Raw genomic sequence first — 20607 nt, 5'->3', positions numbered from 1 at the left:
GCCCAGATTTAAAAATTCTCGGTAAATCTCTTCTAAAGCATTTCTAACAAAACCACTGTGGAATCGGGCACTTTTGACAGCAAGCTTTCCGTTATGCTGAAAAAAAATTCTATGCTTAAATTCAGTGTTTGGTCTCTTTAAGCTGTTTTATAAACCTCCAGTTTATCAAGGTTGCTCAAAATGCAACTTGCATGGTGAAGAAGGCAGTGACCCCATAAATGTTGGTATGGCATGCATGACCAAAGTATAATAAGGGAGTAATTACTCATTGACATCCACCCAAGTGCAGCCATACGGCTGCAGAGGAAAGCTATACAGCTTTCTCAGAAACTTCGCAGTTCGGAGTTTTGTTTTTCTTTAACTGCGAAGTTTCTCAGAAAGCTGCATAGCGTTCCTTTGTAGCCGTATGGCTGCGCTTGGGTGGATGCCAGTGAGTAATTACTCCCTTATTACAAATCTATTCCACCTTGGGGGATTCCCCTAAACATTTGACCATGACCAAAGTATGGTGGACTGTTTCTTTTCTAGTTTCAATGCTTTCTTGTTCACACAATGATGCCAAGCAGGCAATGCCCGCAGTACTACTGCCATATCGCACTGTTTTTGTAGTATGCAGCAAGGCGATTGTCCGAGCCTGAAGAGAGATCCAACTCAGCCACACACCCAGAAATAAGTAAACAGTCATTTGTTTATTTATATCAACACATACAGTGGGCTGCACCATTCAGTCGTACTCATCCTCTCTGCCTCCAGAGGATGAGGAGAAATAAATGACAAGCCCCACTTCTTGCGGGTAATCTTGAGTGCACCCTCTCCAAACAAGCAAAAAAAACAGTGGGCCACGTATGACACACCTGTATACCACACGCTGAAGAAGAGAAACAAAAAGAAGGCCACATGACAGTGAACCCTGTGTACCAACAAACAAATATCAAGGAAAAAAAAAACACTCGGCAAACTGCCCACAAAAAGGTGTATCGTAAATACAAAGTGCACTCAAGAAAGAATCCGAAATGGTACAAAGTTCTCTGTCCCCAAGTTATGTACACGACGCATAGGCTACAACAGCCGTCATACAGTCAAGGTAGAGTGCTCCAGAAACAGTCATACCTGGAAGGCATAAATGTGGAGTGATAGTCTTACTCTAAAATGCCAAGTTCAAAGAGGTCTTATAATAATGGGTTTAGGCATGAACATGAAATAAAAAGCACTGCCTGACAAATTGATTTCCAGGTACCACAGTACGGATTCCGTCGAAACAAACTGGTTCACTTGAGATAATTTTGCGTAACATTGAGACTCCATGCATTCTCCAAACTGGCCTGGCACACAATCGGTAAAAAAAACCTGGCTTGACTGCATGACAGCTGGTTACTTATGACAGTCCTAAACTATACACAACAAAGCACATCACCACTTCATCAACAGCAAACAAATTTAGCACTTGCTAAGTCATTACAAAGTCAAAGCCCCTGCACTGGTATAGTGCACAAACCAACACGGCTTTGGTTACTGCCGGCCCATCAGAGTGTAACGCGGCCGCGCCCACAACCACTGCAAACACACTCATTTCTAGCACACAACACCCCTTGTCATGTGCAAACAAATTATTAAACAGACAAAAGAAAGCCCAAGCCAACCCCCCTCTCGCATTGTTCCCTGTCACATCACCAGAAGACTTGGGCGCCAGCCTTGCCGATGCCCATAACCTTAGAACGCTACACGGCTACGAGGCTCAAAGCATCAAAATTTACAAAATGGTTATGAATATATAGCACTGCACTTTTCATCCAATGCCCAAAGCCTGCAGGTCGACCTGGAGTGCACAAATCTGTCTTCATTTATGCCAAGGCATGCTTCCTGCCTCAAAACGAAGAGTAGAGAACAAAGCACTTCGCCAAAACGCACACATCTTCCAATCGAAATTGGATACGCTGTGAAGAACCAGTTGATAATCATCACAAGACGAGGGTGGATGATGGATGCTAAACCCTAATCCTACCGTGTTAAAAATACAGTAGAAAATAGAAGCAAAATAAATCTCTCCTGTCAGACGTCAAGTGTGAATGTTGATCGGCAGACAATGAAGACCTTCGGCAACTTTTAAGTGTAACATCCCGTGGTAATAAGCGGCGCACCGTCACACTAAAACGCTCGAAAAGATTTCAGTTACATCTTCAAAGGCGCAGTAGGTTGTATGCACTGCACTGCCATGCAGCTGGCAAGTTGAATCGGCGTTTTAGCCTATCGCCACTGACATCAGCTTGGTTATGGCTGTAAAAGCACCAATATATACGTCCCACTTACAGCATCTGCATGGAAAAGAGTATAGGAGCACAACCGAAGTTAAGTTGTTCTTTTGATCAATGGATAAAGCTTTCTGTTTACATACAACAAAAACATCTGAGTATGAAAGTTATGGCACTGAAAATTTGTGAGCTGTCAAGGGAGTATAAATCTAAAGTAACGAAGAGCTTGTTTTTCTGCTGTTTTTTCACGGAGTCTCTAGTGACAGCATCAGCATGCTATACCCTAGAGAATTTGCTCGCTGCAGTGCACATATCTGGGACCTACAACACAGACTGCATGGATGTCACACTGGCCAAAGCTCTGTGAATGCACCAAAGCTAGTTTGATTTCATACACAGCACTGCCTAATGCACCACCAAGAGGAGAAGTGTCTCGCAAGCAACTTACATGTAATCACTGCAGAAATGGAGAATCCAACACAAGCACGACAGAAGCGAAATGCTGCGTGAATGCACTAAAGTAACTTCGGAACTGAGCTGAATACTTGCACTGGTGAACCTTTACTCTAATATTCCAGCAAATGAACAATTCAAATCATTCATCCACAAATTTGTTCAGTGAAATTACTTCAAACACCACCCAACGCTACTTAAAACTTAGAGGTGTTCAGGACAATCATCAAAATTGGAAATCAGTATGTAGAACAGTTTGGAAGACCTATGCCGAATAATCCTGTTACATGGAAATTCAACTGATGGCTGACTTTGAATGGGTGGCTATCTATGGTGCACTCAACAACGATAATCGGCCTGTGAATGTCAGAAAGTTGCAGCAGCCTTTCAGAGGGCAGAGATCGCTGGGATGGTTGCCTCAAATGTCTGATGCTATCTTCCACTGTCCACGCACATCATTTATTACCAGATGGCTAAAACCCAAGTTCTCGCACTTTAAACCAGCTTCTTTTTAACCGCCAGCCAAAACGGTCTGGATCGCTCTCTGCGTTCAAACCCAAGAAACCAGGAGGTCAACTAAAACCACACGGTCTTAAAATTCAACCCTTGAAAGTAAAGAGCCAAAAAAAAACACAGTGGAAGCTGCCAGGAGAAGCCGAGCAACTTTGAAGGCAAAGGAGTAGTGATAGTGGTGGCTGTGCACCAAAGAAGTCAGCGTGCAAATGCTAAACAGCCAGCTCAAACAATGCAACGACAGCAGTGCACAAAAAGCAACACCTTTTGCTGAATACATGCTGCTGCTAACAAGGTCACGGCATAAGGAAAAGTTATTACAGCACTGTTTTGAGAAGAGCAACGTATAGCCACTTGTAAAACGAAGGCCCAGTCAATATTTACATCACAAATTGCGGCTCATGTTTATTTTTGTGAAATGTTGGATAACTTCCAAGTGCCAAGAGATGACTAAACGTTGTGTGCATCTGTAACAAACCAATGTAAAACACGGGTGGGTACAAATCTTCGAGAATAACAGCCTGCAGGTCGGAGTGCCACCTTGCAGGCAGGGCATTCTAAATGCGCGCAAACAAGGTCACAGCTTACAAGGCGCCTTTGATAGTCACGTAAAGAAATTTACAGCCCTCGCACTGCACCAAATCGCAAGGCAGAGTCTAAGCTACAAGCTCTTCTTTAAAACTGCATGAAAAAGAGAATGGCTACACGGGAACAGGTCCATCCAGTACATCTTGAAAGACAGTGTGTATGGGAAGAATTCAAATGCCCGAGTTCTTCGCAGAATGAGTGCACGCAGACGCATGCCTACGCAGTAAACAAGACAAGATGCACGTCGCGGATAAATACTGAACGTGCCAACTTAAAAAAAAATGCGAATTTCCTTTTCCAAAAGCTTTCTCAGCTGCAACAAAACAGCCGATTGTTACGTACTGCTTTTACGCTCCCGGCCTTGGGCTTACCAGTATCTGACTCCAGCTACGCACTCATTCTGCGAAGACAGGCAAAAAGACCTGGTACTTGCGCACCTCAGAAGCACAACCGTCCCTTTCAAAAATTGCAATGCAATGCGGGTGTCCAAGCAGGTTATTTAAAACGTGTCAAAGTCATCGCTATGCCATATAAAGTACCACAAGTTACCATGGATTGCTGCATCTGTAAACCAGGTTGTTCGAAAATATGGGTCGAATAAGAGAAAAGGTCACATAGCTGTGCCCCTTTCCTGGCGGCCGTCAGGTGACCCGTCTCGGTGGGCCGGTCCCCAACACAGCCGTCGACAACTGGTCAGGCGGGCGTTCGACAAAAAGAGAAGCAGCGTTGAGCGACGCAGGGTGCAAAGGTTTCAAGTTGTGTCGCAGCCTCCACACCCGCGTCATCTGATCCACGGGGAGGCGAGATCATTCAACGTTGGCCACTCTCATGCGCCGGCCAATGCACACCCTGCGAGCAACGAGAAGAAGAAAAAAAATTATTGCCACTGCCACTCCGGTATACCAACAATACTTCGGCCTGGGCTCACTGGTACATCCTCCGAAACCAAATGGTTTTATCGCGACAGTGGAGAGCTGTGCCAGTTAGAACATAGGACAATGATGGACTTTAAACTATTTCAGTGAAGATCAGATATGAAAACCCTAGTGTTCAAGTGTGAATGAGACTTTATCACTTGGTCTACCCAAACTGCAGTGAGACATCACGCTTCGTGTGACGCGACCGGTTGCCTGTCGGACCATCGAGGGTGTCCTGACGTCACGCTCTTCACCTCGCGCCGGCCGGGAGGGCTCGGCGCGCGATCATAAAACATCGAAAATAAAACCATTCGCTGAAAAATATGTGCAGTGACGACTAGATTTCAGTGTAATCACATTCCGAAAATCTATTTTCAGCGTTTTTGTTCAATTTTAAGATTTTGTTTCAGTATTCCTTTAAGGGACAAGAAGAGGGCAGAGTAGATGAGGGAACAAACATGAGTTAATGACATCATAGTTGAAATAAATAGAATAGTAAGGTTTTAACGTATCTAAACCAAGCAGACGTGCGAAAGCATGTGTTTAGCATAACTGGCTCATGGTTTTTCTTTGCTGGGCCATCTGTACGTCTGGCGATGATATTAGACTCAGGCAAGGTTCTCATCAAGCTCAAGCAACCACAGATATCCATCGGACGTACAGCTAGATCAGGACGTCCTTTGCCAAGATCGGACATCTGTCGGACGTACGAACACAATCCGATTTCGGATGTCCATATCCGTACATCTGCCGGACATACGAACAGTATCCGCTTTTGTACATCTGCATGAGAGACAAGGTGTACGTCCGAGGGATGTACGGGTGAGTATATTCCCAGGGTATGAGTATAGAGTTTTTTTAATTTTTCACACAGAAAATTCGCGCCGTTCAAGTATGTATACTGTGGAGTTCACTTTTTTAACTGAGAAAGACTTATTCCAGAAAAAATTTTTCAGTTTTATTGGCTAGCGTGCGCGGAATTGTGTTCATATCTGCATATCTGCCTTGGAGAAATTATTTCCATCAGCTACAGGGTTTGACTTGAGGACTTTTGTAAATTGGTGCGATTGCACAGTCATATACTTGCAGTGCAAGGGACACCGCAGAATTAAATTTATTTAAGGGTAGGAGCGAGTGCTGCACAATTCTACAGTATATCAATTACTAATTTACATCTAGAAAACTTCTAAAAATCAGTAGCGACATCGTGTGTGCTGTGGCCAAATGCGACTGAAACCATTCGTAAATTCAAAACTACCACCGAATCCCGCTACTACCATCATCATAAATGCAGCTTGTGGTCAGCCAAATCCAATCCATGTCATCCAGTGCTCTAGTTGTCAATTTGGCGTGAAGCGTGGTGCCCCGTTTGAGTTCTGTTACTAAAATGTATGGCTTTTTTTGGTCTGTGGATGAAACTGGTGAATAACCTAAACAATTCGAAGGATGCAGCAAGTGCCTGAAGCTCTCCTGGAATGCCGTACACCGACTTCGGATGAAAGAAGGCTTAGTGTGATTGCCTACGGAGGTGAGTACAATACACTGCTTGGGAATTACTTTTATGACAATGGAGCAGGATCTATAACATTCTCTCGTGGGAGAGTTGGAGTTATGGTATGACTATATTGTGGTGTGGGTTGAAACTTGTGCTACGTAGATCTCTTGCCTCTTTGTGCTGTTGTGGGCTTCATTAATATGAATACCATTGACAAAGTTGCCGAGCATTCGTGAAGTTATCACGGTCTGTTGCAATTTGGCGTAGGCATAATCTCTTTGTCAGCAGTCCTGACACTTGTTTTTGCTTGAGTCTAGGGAAAGGAGGGCAAAACTTGGCTGAAATTCGAGACTGCATGTAACAAGCGGGCTGTAGGGCGGGTATCATCATGAGAAATGCTCAATTTCCTAGCTCTTGGCCTCTTGCAAGCATAGAATACCTCCTCGTGTCAAGGATGATGACTATGTTGGTGTGGCTCTCATCTCTGTGCTATTTTGGGCTTCATTAACGTGAATACCAATAACAAAGTAGCCAAGCATTTTTGAATTCATCATGGTCTACTGAGGTTTGGTGTAGGCTTGAGGACTAACCTTTTTTTTTTTTTCAGAAAGCTGTTCGCTTCCGTTTGATCATGAAAGTGGGAAGATGGGTGTGCACGCGAAGTTTTACGTCGTACTGAGTTAGACACTTCACAGTAACTCAGTCCTGTACTGATGTACAGCCACAATAAAATATCCTCAGTGTACTTTAAATTGCCATTTTATTGCCTTGCGGGCACGAAAAAAGCATGCATGCGCCACATATGCGCACATCTAAGAAACATCCAGGAACACACGTCCAAAATCGACGTCCGTTGGTGGCCAGACAAACATGTCCCTTTGGATGCCTAGAGGGTGGCCAACGGACGTCCACTGGCTGTTCGCGGACGTCCGTTGGCCGTCCGGAACATCCGAAACGGACGGCCAATGGGTACTGGTGGTTGCTTGGGAGGTTAAGCTGATCTGATCTGTTCGCACTGGAGATGGAAACTGATGAAAATAACAGTGTGCAATGTGCAGTGCAAGAGAGTGTTGCAGTTTAGCATGAGGTGTAATCAGCTGCAGCGTCAGCTAAGTATTCTCATGCAGTGTCTAGCGAAGCTGATCTATTTGCACCACCACAGGTTCAAATCTCAGTTGCAGCAATATTATATTTATTTATTCAAGGTCAAGTCTTCAGCGGTGAATCAGCTTTTGCAGCTTCGATCCTGAAGTATGGAGCTTTCGCTATAAAAGAAGAGTTTTTCGAGGCCCCCATGTGCTGTGCGATGTCAGTGCACGTTAAAGATCCCCATGTGGTGGAAATTATTCCAGAGCCCTCCACTAAGGCATCCCTTTCTTCCTTCTGTCTCCACCAAGATATGCAAGACAGTTACTGCGCCATTTCCTTTCCTCAAAAACTAATTTTAAATTCTTTCTTGGGCAGGGCATGGTGTATTGCGAAGGCAAGATGACCGATGGTCATCAGCTCTTTCGCTACCGTCCCATAGGCCATCGAACACCCATGTTCGATTGAAATCGCGTGCAGAAGTTGCGCAATCGGGAGCATTGCGGACGTGCTGCACCATCTAGTTTGTGAGCTCAACGATTGCTCTTTTGACTGCAGTCGTAGTTTCAGTGTTTTGACATGAGGGGGCGCTGTGAAAAATAAAACTTCGAACGGCCGCAGCAGCGTCAGCCGGAGAAAATGGCATCTGCATAGTCGCGTGCTCCTCAAAAGCGAAAGCCGACACCAAGCACTTCCGTCGGTTTCGGTTTCAATTTTTGCGATGAAAGCAGCGGTTATGAGTCAGGCAACGATGCACAAGTGTCGATTTCAGTTTCGGCAGCGAGGCTTTGTATCAGGGGCCTGGAACGTCAGCGCGTACTTGCATATAAGTTCTGCTCTCGTTTGCTCTGTGTTTTCTGCGGTGAATACAGTTTGTAATTGATGACAGTGCTTTATTTCTGTGCTTCAGGGTATTCACAACATATTGCGAAGACAGTTTGCCCAAATGCTGAAGGTCGCGTCACGTTTTTCAACCAAGACGACAGCCAGGTGTCCATATCGGCGCAGCGGAGCAGCGATTCGCTCGACCTCTCGACTTTTTTTTTTATGTTCTTCACGGCAGAAGTGATCAAGACCGTGTGCAAGAACACTAGTAAGTAGTATGCATGGATGATGATTTTGAACAGGCAAACATACACTCGGCGTGACGGCTCATGGGAAGACGTGAATCCCTTGGAGATGCTGAAGTTCATTGGAATTGTTGACCTGCCGCGACTGTATCTCTATTAAAATACAGGAATAATCTATTCTGGCCTTCTGTCATCAAAAATAATTTCCCGAATTTGGTTTTTCGCTTTGTGCTGCAGGGGGAGTGGAAAGTTAGGTGGGCAGATGATTAAGGAAGTTTGGGGGGATACGGTGGCCGCAGCTGGTAAAGGACAGGGTTAGTTGGAGAGACATGGGAGAGGCCTTTGCCCTGCAGTGGGCGTAGCCATGCTGATGATGATGATGAAGGTAACCTGAACATTGCGTCAAAACGAAACCCTGCGAGATTCGGCAGACACTACGCATGCAGATATGGTCTATTGTTGAGCACCCTTCAGCCTGATCCTTCGGTTGACTAAAGCTTCCCATTCTATGGGCACCCTAGTGAACACCTTGCAAGCAACAGACGTTAAGGTGATGTGTTCACAATATCTGGCCTTCAATGTGCCAATACTGCACTGACCAATGTGCCAATACTGCAATGTGCCAATACTGCAATGTGCCAATACTGACATTAATATATGTCAGTATTCCGTGCTTGCAGTATGTTTGAAATCCCCAGGTTATGAGTGTACAGGGCGGCAAGCTCCTGCGTCGCAGCGTCTATGGTGTCCTCTTCACAGATCTGCAACTGCTTCATCCTTACCTTCCACGTTCTCCCTATTCACTGTTTGTAAGTCATTGCTAGTCTGCACTGTATGTGTTTCCCTGCACCAAGAAGTGATCTCAACAGTTGGATTTCAGCAATAATGTCTAGGCTCACCTTCACTACACATTCCAGCTCATGGACACATCACTTTTCAGTGATGTGCAGAGACTCTGCACACTGACAACACCAAGCCACCATAGTCATGCATGTACACATGTGGATGCATGCTTGCACAGACGAGGTACAAGGCCTTGGCAGATCAGTTTGAAAATGCGAAAGTAACGCCTACTTTTGTGTTGCTGTCGCATAATGATGGGCCTCGATTCTTTGCCTGAGGATGCTAACAAGTTCAGAGTCACAGTCCAAGCATACCACAGCTTTCTTACAGCCCTGCTGGCAACAAATTATGCTCTAAGCCAATGCTGTCAATTCTTCTTAAAACTGCACTGCTTTAGACGGCAGTGCTTTCATACAACAGAATTCTTAGCCAAGGCAAACAAAAATATGCGGCTTCGTCCCTCAAACCCTTTACATTAAAATTCAGGGCCAGCAGCACTCGGGACTTTCTCAGTGCATAATGCTGTACTAGGAAAAAAAAAACAGCGAAAAAAGACGCAGGACTAGAGGAAACACATATACACACAGTCGCCGGGCTATGCTATACAATGCCCTAAATTTCTGCACATGAGTAAGCATGTGTCCAGCGCTGACTGCACAGGAGGCAAATTATGCAACATTCCTTTCTGCAGCTCAAAAACACAGATACAATATCGAACTGCTTGTTCACAGAGGCATTTGTAACAAGTTTAGAATCACTCCAATGTGGATGGTGAGAACTGTGATGGGTGTAAGCAGCTGTTGAGCTGACCCAAAGACTCCAAAGCCATTCAATCTGACAATATGCAATCGCGTTTTCGTCAGTTACATTTCGAGAGTTTCCCTGCCATGGAGGTGTAGCGCCCGGCGACGCTATAAAGCGCAGGCGCTGAGATCGGCGTTCCCGCGACAAAAGAAAATAAAGAACGACAGCGCGTGCTCGGAGCGCACGCCCGGCACGCGCAGTCCGGAACTAGAAGCCTGCCACACTGGTCGTCTCTGTCTGGTGCTCCGCTGCGACCCCGCAAAATCCTCAACAGTGGTGACCCGGCGAACCGTGCCTTCTTTCCCAGCGGCGTTCCAGCATGGCGTACTGGCAGCACCCAAGTTTCGACCCGCCGCTCCCGGCGTTCCGGCCTGCAGGCGTCGGCGGGTGGTTCGCCCAACTGGAGGCTGCGATGTACCTGAACGGCATCACCATCCAGCCGTTCAAACACGAAGTCCTTTGCGACATCCTCCCCCCCGACCTCCTGCGTCGGCTCACCTACTCTGCTTTCGGCGGCCGGCCATACGATGAGCTGCGTGCGGCCGTCTTGGCGGACTTCGGCGCCTACTCCGTTCCGCCGCCGCTCTACGACGCAGCGGACCCGTTTTCGCCGCCGCCAGCCTCTGGCCCTGCACCGGCCTCGCTGGCGCCCACGCAGCCTTCATCAGAACCCGGCCCGCCTACGCAGCCCCTCGCCGCATCGCCGCCACTCCCGTCCAGCGTCTCCAGCCTGGCTGTCTCTCTCGACGCCACACCAGGTGGGATCCGCACGAGCTCCGCCTCGCGTCCTGCTCCCACTACTATCCGACCCGCGTCTCTGGCTGTGCCTCCTTGCGCTTCAGTGGCGTTGTCGCCAGAGCCTCCTGCAGCCAAGGACGACTCTGCGGCAGCAGCCGTGCCGAGGCTTCCGGCATCTCCATCTACCTCGTCACTACCGCCAACAGCTCTACAGGCCTCTGCTGTGAGGTTGAAGCCGCCACCGCAGCATATGCCACATACCAGCCCCACTACCTCGGCGGCCACACCGCCTGCCCAAGAGGCCTCACCCCAATCCCTCAGTACGGTCAGCCGCTTCTCGGATTCTGACCCTGGCAGCTCGACACCGCCACAGCAAGCGTCTGCTTTGGTGCCTGCCTTGAGCTACCTTCAGCAACGAATGGTAGAGCTACCCGCACCGAGTAGCGCGGCAGTTGTCCTTCCACCAGCTGTGTCTGTTGCTGTCAGCCAGCCGTCTGATGTACGCGTCTCAGCTCCACGGCCTGTCACTGGCGCAACCTTCTTGCAGCCACCCACAGCCGATCATGCCCACACGCGCATCAGCACTGGCCAGTTTCTCCGGACTGCCACTCTCGCTTCACCCAAGCACCTGGCATTGAGCCCAGCAACTTGCTCCGGCATCGTCACAGCTGTCGCCGCTATGTCGACGGTCCCACCACACCTGCTGTCAGTCCCTGGAGCCGTTTCGGCCGCTCCTGTGCTTGTGACCACGTACACGGCGCGTCGGATCCCCATCGACATCAGCTGCAATGTTCCAGCACCGACGACGCTTGTGTCCGCGGGCAGCACTGCAAACGGTGACGGCCCGACCATGGTCTTCCCTGCCCTCATGTCCATTGTCAGTTCGGCACCCTGCCTCATTCGCCCGTTGCGCAGCAGCCAGGCTCGTCCACCTGAGCCGCCGCACTCCACCCGACTGCTCTTCCCGGCCTCTGACCTGAACTTACCGGACCTTGTAGCGACCCCGTGGGAACACTGTTACTCTAGCTGCCTGCTTGCCTGCCGTGGCTACTCCATCTCTGCCCCGTCGGCACGTACATTCCGACGTTCCGTCTAGGCGGGGGGCCCTGTAGCGCCCGGCAACGCTATAAAGCGCAGGCGCTGAGATCGGCGTTCCCGCGACAAAAGAAAATAAAGAACGACAGCGCGTGCTCGGAGCGCACGCCCGGCACGCGCAGTCCGGAACTAGAAGCCTGCCACGCTGGTCGTCTCTGTCTGGTGCTCCGCTGCGACCCCGCAAAATCCTCAACAGAGGCATTGTCAGCATTAAGTGCCCTGCAGTACAAAGGCCCATCCCGCTGGCCTTCAATCATCTCCTGTCCTGCCCCAGCTGCTAGCAATCTGCATGGGCGAACTTTGAATTCTCATCCTTCCACATGAGCCCCTGCTGCCCTCCAAACTCATTTTCCATCTTTTAGTACTCACTCTGTAACTCTAGTGGACGCATTGGTTACATGCTCTGCATATTAAGCGTCCTGTGCAAGGAAAGATAACCTTACAGCTGTTCTCTCCTTCAAGTTCCTCTTTCTATCTGCCTTAATGTTGCCCCTACCATTTTCTCTTCCATAATCCCCTACACTGTCCACAGACTTTGCATTTAGATTTTTTTTTTGACCAAGTAAAGACAAGCCAGCCCAAGAATGGGGCTACCTGCCACTGTCCTCTGTACGTAGCACTGCCCCGTATACTGCAGTGTTACTACACAGCAGGTAAAAGCACACTTACCTTCCCAGAGCTGCAGGCACCTTTTAAAGGTGCACTGAAGAGGAATCTGAACTTGTCTTTTTGTCGCGGGAACTCAATCCACACGTTCCTAGCATTCTTAGAAAGTGCGACTTATTGCCCTGTGTGGCCAATTTCCCTAATTAAATCGAATTAACGTCCGGCTCCCGCCCTTTTTTTTTAATTCTGCCTCGTACGGTGGGCGGAGTCGACCAATGCGTGGAGTGCCTTTCACCCAGTCCCGTGGCGGCTTGCCGCTCTGCCATCAGCGGAGTAATACGTAGTAGTCCGTAGTAGCAAATAGTCCGCACGTATTTTTATTTCTGCGGGCTTATTTTGCGGCTATATTATCTGCGAATGAAAGTATTTATTCATGGAAACCTAAAAAACAAAATAAAGCGAAAGCAAAGCCTCCATGGAGCTGGCTGAAAGGAACTTCACGCGTTGGTCGACTCCGCCCATCGTACGAGGCAGAATTAAAAAAAAAGGGGCGGGAGCCGGACGTTAATTCGATTTAATTAGGGAAATCGGCCATACAGAGCAATAAGCTGCAGTTTCTAAGAATGCTAGGAACGTGTAGATCGAGTTCCCGCGGCAAAAAGACAAGTTCAGAATCCTCTTCAGTGCACCTTTAAGGCGAAAGCCAGCAATGCCTCATTGCTGTCGACAGAAGGTTGTCAGCAGAGGTGTCACTCTTTTCGGTTGGTTGAAATGGTTATGAGGTCAGAGTGTGCGGATTCGCAGTAATGAGGTCACCCACGGATGCCTGACGTCCCCTTTTGGAGCCGACAACAAGTAATAAAAAACAGTTCTCGTCTGCTCCGACAGGGGGCGTAAGGCGTCCGTTGGTGACCACATTCATACCCCATTACTGCGGACAGAGCCATGGATACCACCGAACTAATCGAAGCAGAGAGAGAGAAAGTCGTGCTGAAGAAGCAGTCAAAGTGTGTAGTTGTAATGTGTAGTCAAAGTGTGCAGTCAAGTAAAGCACTAGTACAGCCCAAACAGTCTCGCAGTCAATGCCAAACAGTGCGCCAGGAAAGGCTTTCGCCTTGCAGCACTTTAGAGAGCCAAAGTGCCCCCTGAATTTTTCAATGCGTAGCTTAGTCTTTAGGGGGGGACAGCCAAGCAATAAGCTAGGGGGCATGTGTTAGCAAAATCGCTAGGCCTACAATGGGCTACTGGCTTGACGATCACCAGTGTGTGGCACGTACCCGATGCCAGCCCCCAGCAGGACCGAGAGGATGTTGGACAGCAGCAGCAGGGGGAAGATGTCGGCCAGGCGGATGATGCGGGAGCCACGCAGGCTCAGCACAGGGCGCTTCCGGCTCCCCGTCACGCTGGCCGGATGACGGAAGTTCCAATCCCTGCAGGGGAGAAGGAGAGAGAACACGCCAAAGATCAAGGACTCGAATCTTCAAACTTCAAAAGAAAAAAAATTAATGCTTGGACACATCACAGCATGCGAGGGGTGGCTGTGCACACTGATCACAACAATTAGTGCTGCTTTAACACAGTTATGCTAATTACATGTGCTATGCACATACAGTTAAACCTTACTTAAGGAAATAATGGATAGACGAAAGGAATCGCCACTCCCCTTGGAGCTCCCCTAGAAGCTCAAGTATGTGACATCTAATTTCTACAAAGTAAAATTTCCCTACACTGAGATGTAACAAGCCTCCAAAGAACCTCACTGTCCATTTTGTGCTGGTTACGTTAGTTGTAATGGTGTACAACACATCTGTACCAATTCCATGTGGCAAACTGCAGATACCCCATTTTAAGGCGAAAGCCTTTAATGTCTCATCGTTGTAAGCAGCAGTTGTCGACAGAGAATGTCACGCTTTTCAGTTGGTCGAAACGGTCGTGACGTCACAGTGCGCCAATTTCAAACGGGGCCAATTGTACTTTGGCTAGTAACCATGCAACCAATTGAAGGGATCATATAGTGATGCTCCAAGTAAGTGGGACTGAGATTAGTTAATTGCTTAATTACCCAATTAGCCTAATTAACTTTTCTAGTCAGGCCATATAAGTAAATAAAACCTAGTAAGAAATTTGTCGAGCTCGGGAATCGAACCCCGGTCTTCGGAGTGCGAGACGAGCATGCTATCCACTCCGCCATGCCAGCTCGATGGTTTGGAATGAACAAAGGCACGTCTAGTGAACCCGCCGCGGTGGCTCAGTGGTAAGGCGCTCGTCTACCGAGCCGGAGTACCCGGGTTCGAACCCGACCGCGGCGGCCGCGTTTCGATGGAGGCGAAACGCAACAGGCGCCCGTGTGCTGTGCGATGTCAGTGCACGTTAAAGATCCCCAGGTGGTTGAAATTATTCCGGAGACCTCCACTACGGCACCTCTTTCTCTCTCTCTCTTCTTTCACTCCCACCTTCCTCCCTTCCCTTACGGCGCGGTTCAGGTGTCCGCCGATATATGTGAGACAGTTACTGCGCCATTTCCTTTCCTCAAAAACCAATTTACATTTACATTTACATTTACGTCTAGTGAATACTGTGTCTTCGCTCACTGCCATCCTCCTTCCTTCCCTTCCGGCGAGGTTTAGGTGTCCACCGAGATATGAGGTGAAATACATTTCCTTTCCTCAAAAACCAATTTACCGACGAGCGAGGCGTAGAACTGAATGGGCGATGGCGTTCTATGCACTCGCTGGCAGCGTTGCAAGACGCTCTCGCGTTCCACTCTTAGAGGCGAAGCTTAACATCTTAACCACACATCAGTGACCACACTTTAGGTCAAAAAAGTGCCCCCCCCCCCTGAATTTTGACGGGTGTCCACCGAGATATGTGAGACAGTTATGCGTAATTTTCTTTCCTCAAATACAATTTTCATTTTCTTCATTACCATCTTCGTCTTTCTTCTTTCACTCCCACTTCCTCCGTTCCTCTACGCTGCCGTTCAGGTGTCCACCGAGATGACAGTTTACTGCGCCATTTCCTTTCCTCAAAAACCATTGTGTTCAAACGGCAAGGCATCGCGCCGAACGGGTGGTGGCGTTCCGTGGACTCCCTGGCAGCGCTACAACACGCTGTCGCGTTCCACTCCTAAAGGCGAAGCTTAAGCGTCCTTAATTAGCAGTTAATTCGTTTTCAGGCATTAATCAGTAATTAACCATTAATTAGTGATTTGTCATCACTTAGTAATTAGAATTCAATTACATGTGACGCCACCAGTGCCACTGAAGCAGTGAAAGTGGTGCGGAAAACGCTTTCGCCTCTACGCACTTTAGACAGTCAAAGTGCCCCCTGAATATTTTAAATCTCCAACCTCCTTGGTGAACATGGCCCGCCCAAAGTGTGCTCCGTTGCTCTGGTTCCATGTACAATTTAGGGTCTGTTTTTGCAGCATGGTCGCAGGGTTAAACCGTACGCCCCCTCTTATGGTGATCAATATTGGCTTTATTAACACGTAGAAAAAGGAGCTAAATATTTATTCCAAATAGCTCTCTCCTTGCCCTCTACAACAATATTGCCAGGTATCATTATAGTGTCCATAGCAATATTCCTCCAACACCTGTTTTCTAAGCTCTGAAGCCGATGCCAGCTGTAGAAAACATGAGCATGCGCATGTTCAAGGCTCCCACGCATATCGGCGGCACTCTAAAGCGCCAGCTATGTTGCCATCAGTATGCACAGTGGCTGGTAAGCCCCCTGGCATGCAACAGTTGCAGCCAAGGTTGTACACTGCTATACCATGCAATCTATACAACATCTATGCTATAGCAAACCCCTTCATCATAACGAAGTTCAGCCGTATTGGGACACATCAATGAGGAAAGTATGACATGGTCTCATTTTCCTCTGGTACATTCATGGAAGAATTGGCAGGCTACCATGAATGTACCATGCTTGCGTGAAACTGCCATTGTACATCAGAGATGCTTCCGTAGCAAAGTCAATCCCAAGCAAGATTAAGCAGGTCTGCTAAATTAGCTAAGGGCTGGTAACTTTGATGCTCATTCGTAAGTAGGACCTCATGTCTTATGCCTGCTGAGGGTTTTGCTCAGTGCAGACATTGCTTATGTATGATATAGCTATCAAATAAGCAAGCAGTGCTCTATAGATTGCTCCATCAAAAATCCAAGAATCTCCAGGGCATAAACACCTCTCTCTGGCAGGCGCTTATGCTTTGCGCCGCATTCAAACACCTACCTTCTCAAATCTGGCACACTTACACCCCCTACATCCCTCACAATGCCCAGATACTTGCCCCTGGTGTGGTGATTCCACCCACACTCACATCGCCTGGATGTGTCTACACAAACCCTAACATTTAAAGCCAGATAACCCGGCCTTGCAGCAATGGGAGGTACAGCTGAGCAGCACCACCCTGGAGGGCCAAGAACACCTAATGCGGATCGTAAGCTCGACGGCCAAGGCATTGGAGTCTTAAAACTACAAGCACCCACCCGACCCTCCCTTTGGCAAATAAATGTCTTCTACACACTTACCTACCTTCCATTATGAACTGCAAAAGATGCCCATATCTTAACTTTAATTTCTGTGTTGAACGGTCTGACCTGGCACTGACACGGTTTGTAACTGACTGGCCAAATTGCTCTGCCAAAGAGCTTTGTGCCACAGGCCTGCGACACTGCAAGTTGTGCTTACTCCAAACAACTACACTGCAGAACGGCCACGGATGTTCAGCTGCTCTTAAAGTACAGACACCAAATTTTGCTTGTGTGTTGTATTCTTTCAAACAATGCATTATACAGTTGCGTAAGGTGAGTTGTGGTCACCAAGCTGCAGCATTATGCAGGTGTGTGATTGACCAGTACCACTCAAGAGCAGCACAACAGACTAAAGCCTTTTTTGCTTGTTTGTATTTAAAGCAATGTCATTGCCTGAGGGAATAAAAGGGTATGTAATGATGGATGACGAGGATGCTTAAATAAATTAGAAAAGGTTCACTGATCTAATGAAGCTGATGAGTGAGCGATGATGTGGTCCTGGCGTCCAAGCGGTGTATGAATCAGGATTGTTCGGCAAGAAAACCACTGCCACCATGCAGGTGCGGAATTTTTGTCGGCTTCAGCACCGAACAGATCCACAGCAGGTGATGATTATCGGCCTCACTATTTCAGTTCTTGCATACTGAACTCCCGGGGCGGCGATATATACCTTGGAATTGCGGCCACTTTTGACTCACGGATGGAGTTAGGGCAACCCCGACTCGGATCCTCCGAAGTGCAACCTACTGTGCGTGGGCAAGACAGAGGGGAAGGGCTACCGCACATGGAGGGATTACAGCACGTGTGCGGCGCCAGAGGTGTTCTTTTTTTGTTAAAAGGAGGTCATCCAGAGTGAGGACTCTAGGTAAAGACGAGGTTAGGGCCCCAAGGCGGGTCGCAGAATATGCACGGGTTTGCGAACTCAGGAGGTCTCATGGGACCCACTCAATACATGATTGGCTGCGGGATGCGTGCCGCTAGAAGATGGATGTTTTGGCAAAATTCTGGGCTGCAACTGATGCGGTGGCTCGCAGGAGCAAAGCAAAGTTTTCAGGCGTAAGGTCAATAAGGTAAAGGTCCTAGGAACCGCAGCCCCTCTGTGGCTCTGCAGGCAAGGCTGTGTGGCACACCTGCGACTTTACTGTAGTCGAGCCACGAGCGAATGCACCCGAAGGCTACATACACTACTACTGCAAGCGGCAGGTTCAACTGCAGAGAGAGGTGCGGACATCTCCGAGCCACTGTTTTTATTTGGCAAGGAACAAATCACCCGAGGTTTGACTGCTGCCTGTGGTGTGTCACTCAATGGGCAAAGCAGTGCCTCGCAAACCCATATTAACCCATATTCAAGTGCAGCCTTCGAGCTCTAGGCATCAAGGGGGTAAAAGTGTGGAAGTGGCATCTATTTCTTTTTGAAACAGCGCAACAAAAACGAGACGTGGAAACTGAGGGGTAAAGACAAACAGGCGCTGACTAACAACTGGGCTTATTGAAAAAAACACACAAATATATATAGACCACCATAGTCAACTCATGCCACATGTGACGCCAGATAACCAATCTCACCTTCGGAAAGGGCGACTGATGGGCAACTAGCTCACTTCTCACGTATAAGAAAAGCTTCAATAACTTCTCGCATCATCTTATCACTCATCTTATCATGCCACATGTGACGCCAGATACTCAATCTCCCCTTCCGGAGATTGGGTATCTGGCGTCACATGTGGCATGAGTGGCGATTAATCTTTCCTAACTCTGTCTATATATTTGTGTGTTTTTTTCAATAAGCCCAGTTGTTAGTCAGCGCCTGTTTGTCTTTACCCCTCAGTTTCCACGTCCCGTCTTTGTTGCGCTGTTTCAAAAATGAATACGTACCAACTTGCCCAAATTTCTGCTTTACTCGAAGTGGCATCTGTCTGTTCTCTGGTGCACTGCTGTCAAAAGAATTCAGCTGTTGCTTTCGCACAGAAGTAATGCCAGTGTGAACAATGTTCCGAAGCCGAGAGGCACCACTCACTTGGGAGGCTGCTGGTCAGGGCGGCTGCTCCAGTCCCAGATCCAGTCAGTGGGGATCTGCTTCTCCTCCTGGGTGGGCGAGAGGGAAAGAGAAAGGAAATCACGACCACACCTTGGCAAACACTGCCTTGGCTGCATCGAAGTCACCACAGGCATAATGGAGCTCTCGATCCAGCCACACCCTTCATGCAGGTTAGCCATGGTGGCACAGTTAGGCACACCACTCCGCTTTTTGCAGCTGCTTGAACGTGACTGAAAAACTTGACCCCTCCCGTGTTTTGGGAAGAACAACTGCCTAGACTCCCCTTTCATTTTAATGAAGCTCAACAATATGCCTCCATTAGAAGCCTAAAGAAAAGTTGGCTGCCTTACGTTCCCTCATGTCTCTGGAAAACCTAAACTGAACTTTGTGGGGTTTTAAATTGGGGGGATATAAATGCGTTCTCCCCATTTAACCACGGCTGACACAGTTCAAAACCGCCGGACCCCACCCCGTGGTCGTGTACGCTACCGAGCGCACGCCGACCACGGCGGGCGTTGCTCTGCGGGAACAAAGGAACGACACACTGGCTGACAAAACTTCCAAAAATCTGTTAAGCAACTCAATACAGGACAACGTGACATGGTCATAGACATTCACTAGCCTCAGTTTTCGCTCACACAGACTCATTTAAGTATAGTGTTTTTTCACATACAGTCACGGAATGAAATTTTTTGCCGCCACGCATTTTTAGATGGGGTGATTTTGTTGAAGAATTGCAGTGCCATATTTTACACCATTAGTTATCCCAAGTCATGCCTTGGCAAAGGTGGTTATTACTAAAGTACATTCTTTTCGTCTACAAGATGTATTGTTGCAGTAAATGATCAATAATTTTGTAAGTGAACTGCATTGTCATAATGTGCAACATTGGTTTCCTGAACTGCATTGTTCCCTTTGTGATCATTTCTCATGTTGTTTGCTTGTAATTTTTTGTATGTTTTCCTTAAAACTCCTCCTACTTGGAGCCAGGACATAGGCTTGCAGTGTCTCAAACTGAAAAATTAATATAATTTAAAAATTGAAATCTATAGCTATCCATTCGAGGCAGGTAAGAGTGTAGTTGGAACTGTACTCGAAGAGCAAATTTCTGCCCTCATCAGTCGGAGCTACAAGTGACAGCTCCCAATGGAGTGCTGCTCTCAATCACTTATGAGCCAATCACGGAGGCCCAGTAGCTGACTAGTTACTCTTGTCACTTTTACAGCAGAGGCAAAGATAAGTTTCTTAGTGCTAGGAGCAGGAAACTAGCATTAAATGCTTGCCTAGGTTAGCTTACCGTCATCTGGCAAAGCCTGAAAAGGCTTAGCCAGATATATCTAATGCAAGGCAGCAAGGGGGGCTAGTCAGTTGTACATCATCATCATCAGCCTGACTACGCCCACTGCAGGGCAAAGGCCTCTCTCATGTCTCTCCAATTAACCCTGCCCTTCGCCACTTGCGGCCACCGTGTTCCTGCAAATTTCTGAATCTCATCCGCCCACCTAACTTTCTGCCGCCCCCTGCTACGCTTGCCTTCTCTTGGAATCCACTCCGTCACCCTTAAAAGGACCAGCGGT

The 20607-nt window shown here is 47.9% G+C and overlaps 1 protein-coding gene across 1 annotated transcript in view; it reads right to left on the bottom strand.

Moving 5' to 3' along the window:
- Nucleotides 1-670: 670 nt before the first annotated feature.
- The window catches only part of BNIP3 (BCL2 interacting protein 3), an 89333-nt gene continuing 69396 nt past the window's right edge, over nucleotides 671-20607 (bottom strand). The window contains exons 4-6 of the mRNA XM_089586355.1: nucleotides 19010-19077; nucleotides 13735-13887; nucleotides 671-4652 (exon numbers count right to left, since the gene is read on the bottom strand). Of these exons, the coding sequence (XP_089442481.1) occupies nucleotides 4610-4652; nucleotides 13735-13887; nucleotides 19010-19077 (264 nt within the window). The 3' untranslated portion in view covers nucleotides 671-4609. The remainder of the gene's footprint in view (nucleotides 4653-13734; nucleotides 13888-19009; nucleotides 19078-20607) is intronic.

Source organism: Amblyomma mixtum, chromosome 4, assembly GCF_055824585.1.
Source record: "Amblyomma mixtum isolate Tamu chromosome 4, ASM5582458v1, whole genome shotgun sequence".
NCBI lineage: Eukaryota > Metazoa > Arthropoda > Arachnida > Ixodida > Ixodidae > Amblyomma > Amblyomma mixtum.
The sequence above is the reverse complement of the archived record's forward strand: the minus strand, read 5'-3'. Positions and strand labels throughout refer to the sequence as shown.